This window comes from Lytechinus variegatus, chromosome 12, assembly GCF_018143015.1.
Source record: "Lytechinus variegatus isolate NC3 chromosome 12, Lvar_3.0, whole genome shotgun sequence".
Classification (NCBI taxonomy): Eukaryota; Metazoa; Echinodermata; class Echinoidea; order Temnopleuroida; family Toxopneustidae; genus Lytechinus; species Lytechinus variegatus.
In genome coordinates this window covers 65,705-72,307 of record NC_054751.1, presented here as the reverse complement: position 1 = coordinate 72,307, position 6,603 = coordinate 65,705, and the positions used below count along the sequence as shown (strand labels likewise).

The 6,603-nt window shown below is 36.9% G+C and overlaps 1 protein-coding gene across 1 annotated transcript in view; it reads right to left on the bottom strand.

Moving 5' to 3' along the window:
• Positions 1-443: 443 nt before the first annotated feature.
• The window catches only part of LOC121425271 (vacuolar protein sorting-associated protein 51 homolog), a 31,582-nt gene continuing 25,422 nt past the window's right edge, over positions 444-6,603 (bottom strand). The window contains exons 15-20 of the mRNA XM_041621295.1: positions 5,965-6,105; positions 4,043-4,272; positions 2,465-2,591; positions 1,904-2,016; positions 1,217-1,295; positions 444-706 (exon numbers count right to left, since the gene is read on the bottom strand). Of these exons, the coding sequence (XP_041477229.1) occupies positions 677-706; positions 1,217-1,295; positions 1,904-2,016; positions 2,465-2,591; positions 4,043-4,272; positions 5,965-6,105 (720 nt within the window). The 3' untranslated portion in view covers positions 444-676. The remainder of the gene's footprint in view (positions 707-1,216; positions 1,296-1,903; positions 2,017-2,464; positions 2,592-4,042; positions 4,273-5,964; positions 6,106-6,603) is intronic.

The window sequence follows — 6,603 nt, the reverse complement described above, 5'->3', positions numbered from 1 at the left end:
TTTCATGAAAGGACTTGTCGGACGTTTTATCCGACAAGTCCCATTTTATCTGACAGTTACTATAGTAACAGTGCCTCTCAGCCAATCAGAATCAAGGAAAGATGTCAGATCTGACAACTTGTCAGACAAAAATGTTGATGAAACGGTCCCCTGACTTCACAAAGAAATATCTAAAACATGGCAGAACTTGAGCACTTGAAATATGTTCATTTCCTGGTAGGGTTCTCCAACTTTTTAGCGCCACTGTGCACTGTATTTAAATTGATAACAATATGCCTATAAAACATGAACAGCCATATATAGCTATAACAGTTCTTCGCTTGTAGAAAAACAATCAGAATTACATCACAGATAACATTAACACAATAAGACCATAAGCATGTACCAACATTCTCTTCCATATTATAGTCTCATTCACTCTCTAAAGAGAGACATAACATATCTTGTCATCGGACATCTTGAAAAATTTTGTAACTCAGGATCACCATGACGATAAAAAAGATAAATATATCAAATTCTATATTACATCTTGCTACCATACAGTTGGCCAAAGAAATACGAAACAATTATCATATATTGAAACATTATTTGAATACGAACATATAGCTGTCTGTCCCAAAATGATATCCTGATAGACTATATAAATGACCAGTCTTGATTGCACGCATTGACGATTTCATCCTCGTTCGCATATCACTTCCACGATCTGTTGGAAGAAAAAATAGACAAGTATCAGCATTAATATTTTGCTAATTATGAATTATACCATTAATTAACTGAAGCAGTGACTGTTAAATAGATTGTACAGAATTTTACTGGCTCTTATAATGAACGGTGTACATACTGAACCACCATCATTGAGAAGACATGAAACTAACGATCTTGTAAATGAGTTCAATTTGAGAGAAATATTGGGAAAGTTTTCACTGTATTGAAGAACAGCTGTATTTTGACCCTTATTGTTTGATGTATCAAAATCTGTACCTGGCTACCCCCATCCACCCAAAAACCAACCCCCCCCAAAAAACCAAAAAAAAAACATTAGTAAATACACAAAGCACAATATAATTCAAATGACATTTTGAATAATTGAAAAGGTCATGACACTCAAAAGTTTTAAATGAATAACTGATCAGCAATTTACGTTTGATTAACAAAGCAAATGACTGAATTCACTAAACTAATTTCACCATTTTCAAAGTAATTGTTAACTTACACTCGATTCCATAAGAGTTGCATCTAGACATCTGTGAACAGCACTGCCTACGATCTCATCCAACAAAAAGTGTACCAATCTAAAATATAAGAAAAAATTTGGAAATAACTTTATCATACTAACAATATATTCTCTCTTCAGACGCCCTCAGATATCATTGATATGATTATTGTGCATACAAACAGATTGTAACTGGCTCTTTACAATTTTGTCAAAACCTGGGTTACAAAAAAGGGGTGAGGTAACACCACCACCACCAGTAATATTAAAGTCATATTTTACCCAGGGTAGCCACTTAAGTTCCGAAAACTCTCCCCCAGCAGACCCTGCTGAACATGATTATATTATTACCCCGGCTGTAGCATGGCAACCTTGATCAGGCGCTCAAGCACTCAAGGAACTTTTTCCTACTGGGTACCCATTCACCTCACCTGGGTAGAGTGCAACACAATGTGGGCAAATTTCTTGCTGAAAGGACACACGCTGGGAATTGAACTCACGTTCTTCAGATTTGAAAGACAGGAGTGGTAACTCATATACCACGATGCTGACTCACTAAGAAATAAACTCAATCTCAAGATTCTGCAGATTGATAAAATTGTAACAAAATTGATTTTATCAAAACATTCATTAATTTTAGCCCAATTTTGGCTTTACTACTCTAAACCGAAGAAATGTCAAACTTACTTCTCATCTGATACAAATCTCCATAAATAGAGGTTGAGATAGTGGGTGTCCACCTGAATCTGTTGGAGGCCATATCTTCCAAATGTCCTCAGTCTGACACACTCAAGGAATGTCTGCAAAGAAAACACAAAGATACACATTATACACTCTGTTGGAGCAAGGCATTTAATCTACAATTCTCTTTTATCCTGTTTTCAAATAAATGAAAATGCTACATTCATTACTGGTAACTTCCTGTGCACACGTCAATAAAAAAAAGACTTGCCTTCATCCATATCTGGATTCAGGTGATCATAAAAATCCTAGCAAACTTTATACTGCTGAAGCTTTCAGAGAAAAAAACCCATATCAAATACATTAAAGGGGGGGGGGGGGCACTGATGATGATGGAGGGGAAAGCAACAACCATACCTTCAAGCTAATCTTGATGATGCCAGTGACGACAGGGACCCTAGAGCACTCCACACTGCTGAAGATGTCATAGAAAACACACATACAAAATACAAATGAAGGGGAGGGGCATTGATGATGATGATGGAGGGGGGGAGGCAACAACCTTACCTTCAAGCTAATCTTGATGATGCCAGTAACGACGGAGACCTTAGAGAATTCCACACTGCTGAAGATTTCTATCCTCTCAGAGAAGAGCTTCTGGATGTTGCTCATCAGACTGGTATCAAATGTCGTGCTGTGGAAATAAAACCAAACATTTAGCTATTAATCAATTATTCATCATTATTTGATTGGCAACATGAAAAATAGTTGTACCTTTTTAATATTAAGAAGATATTACATATTACATACAGCCTGTCAACTTCTCTGATTATTTGATTGGCAACATGAAAAATAGTTTTACTTTTTTAATATTAAGAAGATATTGCATATTTCATACAGCCTGTCAACTTCTCTGAAACAGGTGACCTTTCTGGATCCAAAGGATTTTCATCCTTATATGCTACGCATTCTCAACTGTTGAATTCCTACTATCCTGTTGCCCCTGGGGATCGCATGGTCCCTTTACAAATCCTAAGAACTAATTAGTCTCCAGGTTAACCTATTACCTACTAGAATTGGACGTTCCCTGTACAAACCCTATGGGAATTACAGAGTGTCAGTCATGAACTACTTAATATCCAAGTCTCGAAATTAGAATTGGAAGTTCACTGTACAAAACCTATAGGAACTACATAATTCAGTAATAATAATAATAGCTGGATTTACAAAGCGCTTTTTGCTAGAGGATACAAAGTGCTGCTATTATTACCCCGGCTTTGGCTCGGAGCTACCATCACCGGCGCTCAGTTTATGCAAGGAATTACTCCTGCCAGGTGCTGCACTCGACCCTAACCTGGGTCGAGTGCAGCACAGTGTGGATAAATTTCTTGCTGAAGGAAAATACGCCATGGCTATGATTCGAACCCACGCTCCTCTGTTTCAAAGGCGAGAGTCAGAACCACTAGACCACGATGCTTATTGACAGTAGTCAATAAGCCATAGCCTACTGGAACCAGGTGATCCCTGCACAAAGCCTATGGGGAACAAAGCATTCAGCAGTCGACTGGTTAATAACCTACATGTATAAGATCCTGGAGATCCCCGTACAAAGCCTATAAGCCAATACAATTCAGTAATCAACAGGTTAACCCATTGCCTACTGTAACCAGGTTGGTCCCTATACAATGCCTATGGAAATTACAGAGTTTCAGTCATCAACTGCTTAAAAAATAAATTCCAGTTTTGGTAACGATCTCAAAACGACTTTTTACAGAATCTAATATAATGACCACCCAAGTGTCGGTTTGTATGAATAAAAAATATGTGCCAAAGGATTCTGGGAGAAATTGTGTAATTGCTGAGAAATAAGCAAAATAAGCACGGATTCGGTCACTTCCGTCGGGTCTTTATTCCAGCAATAATAATACACTGTCCCACGTGTGCCTATCTGTGTTGGTGATCTTCAGTGTGAACGTTTTTCAGCATAGATTTCAAGATTTTACAAAGTTCAGCTTATGTAACTGTACCAGATCTAGATCCTCGATGATATTCTGACAATTAAGCCTGGTTTTACAGACTTTCTCATGAAATCAGTGTTTACTGCAACTTCTGGCATTTCTCTTTAATATCAGAGTCTCTTCCTACCTTGGAGTGTAACTCCTCTGCGTCCGTGGCTGCCTGGATACACTAAAACTCTGGTACGTCCTCTTGCTGGAATCGCTGCTGTGCGCTTTACGAGTCCCCTCCTCGTACAGCGATCCCACATTGCTATCGATGGCCGTGATGTCCTCGACGACACGCTTCATCACCGCCCTCACGTTGCGGGGTTCAATCGTGTTCAGCCAGTCTCTCGTGTCCACACTCTTCCTCAACATCTGACAAGATAAACATCAGAATGAAAATAGTCATAAAATACCTTCTAAAAGATATTTGGCACTTACATGTAATACAGAAGCTAAGGTCATGAGTAACTTATTAATGGTAAACAATTTCACACCCAAGCATGTTCGTGAGGTGGTTCCATGACATTTGCTCTGGTGACAATTGCTCCGATTGAAAATGTGCATGTTAAGCCAAACATAAAACCTAACCTCCAAAACTGAATAAACCCTAATCCTACTCTTTACATTATTCTGAACCAACAACTATATAACAATCCTAACTGTAATCTTATGCCTTCTGAGATATTAAGACCGGAGCAGCTGTCGCAGGAGCAAATGCACTGCAAATATATATCGGTGTATTCATTTTTTGAAGACGTGTATCAATCAGATATGATTAATTACGACTGGGACCGGCCTTTAACATCACCATCCGAAAGACATGACAAGGGCTCGAAGCTCTAACCTCTGCATCAATTTGTAACTTCCCCCAGTAGCTTGGATTACAGGCACAGGCCACTATGCCCAATAGATTCAAAATGCATGATAGGCCTTTTCACAGTATATGCAGCAATTTTTTGCATCTTGCCTGGCAATTTCCCAATCTGAACTGATAAATAATGTTCATTTTTTAAAAATATACATTGAAACTACCATATAAATGAAAATATAAATGTATACTTACATGTAAAAGTGAAGTATAGGGAATTAAAAAAAAATAACGACACTTCTATACCTACCAACCCTAAAACCCAGAAAAACTAGACAAAAGGGAAAACATACAAATTTTGCCCCCCCCCAAAAAAAAATAATGACACTATGCCTTTCTTCTTTACCCAAAATTTGGGAGCGTGCTATCAATTAGAGAAAGTTGGCAGATATGCAATTGCTCTTCGGTTTGCATATCACAACTTAATGGTACAATCAACTATATATCTATGTCAAGCATGATCAATTCCTTCAATTCATTGAATTCAATAAGCAGAGAACATCACTGGTAAAGTGGTAGCTCAAATCTAGCCCAGGGTAATAATAGTTGTGCTTTGTAACCTCTGGCAAAAAGTAATTATCATTACTATTATTGTTATTATTGTTATCAATAATTATTATCATTAATTATTATTATAATTATCAATTATCACTATTATTATCATTATTATAATTATAATCATAATTATTATTATTATTAATATTTTTATTATTATTTTTGTTATCATTATCATCATTATTATTATTATCATGAGGGTCCATCGTAACTGTTAAATTGCATGGAGTTGTCAGATGAATACACTCTCCATTTGTGACTAAAATTGAACGTGACAATCCACTGACATTCAGCATGCCTTACATTATTGCAAGATTGACTGCATTTGGAATTGATTTCTTAGTATTCAAAATTACAGAGAAAAAAAAAATTCCGAAACCAGTTGGAGGCCAGATGCAATCAGTGTAACATCACTCTCGAACGTCTCGAACTAGACAGGCCATATCACTCTGCAATATCAATATTCCTATTCCTAACAGCAATTCACGAAATAAATGAAATGAAATTTACCTTGCAAATATAGTATTAAACACATTTCTTTCCAAAATCAAATTACAGTGATTTGCATGGTGTGAGGCAGGCTTTAGTCATTCTACGTCTGGAGAGAATGAAAGATGTTCACTACTGTTAGATGTACTCACTTGGGATATCTGCAGGCCCTGTGACTGCACGTAGTGGTTGAGAAGCAGCTGGGCAGAATCTTTGGCTTCCGAGCAGAGGGTCGATGTCTGGGTCAGGCCTCGACTATCTTCGATCAAGAACTGAGCATTGCAAGTACCAAGCTGGTCAAAATAAATGGTTGATACCGGTCATATGATGTTAGTTGTTTCAAAACCTACTTAAATCCTATGCACGTGTTTATTCGTATGTGTTATGTCAGTGTTTGACTTATTGTAAATATGTTCATTTTCTGTCATGTTTTGTATGTTCAATACCACGTACAAATGCATATTTCCATTTATTTATTAATTTGGACAATAAAACTACCTCATGAACCTTATGATAAGATCAGGATGAGTGAACAGCGTGCTAAATAAAACATACAATTTTCATACTAACAAGCTATATGAGTTTAATTTAATATTTACCATCAAAATGATGTCAGTTGTTTCAAGAGTCTACTAAAAGTCTGGATTTGATAAGGATGTGTGTACAAGGTGCTCATAAAAAATCACACTCACAAGCTGTACATGAGTTGTTAAAAAATCTACAAGAAAGTCACATAGGATTGGGATGAGAAAATGGGGTGCTAATTTATTTTTTCGTCCTATTTACCAGTT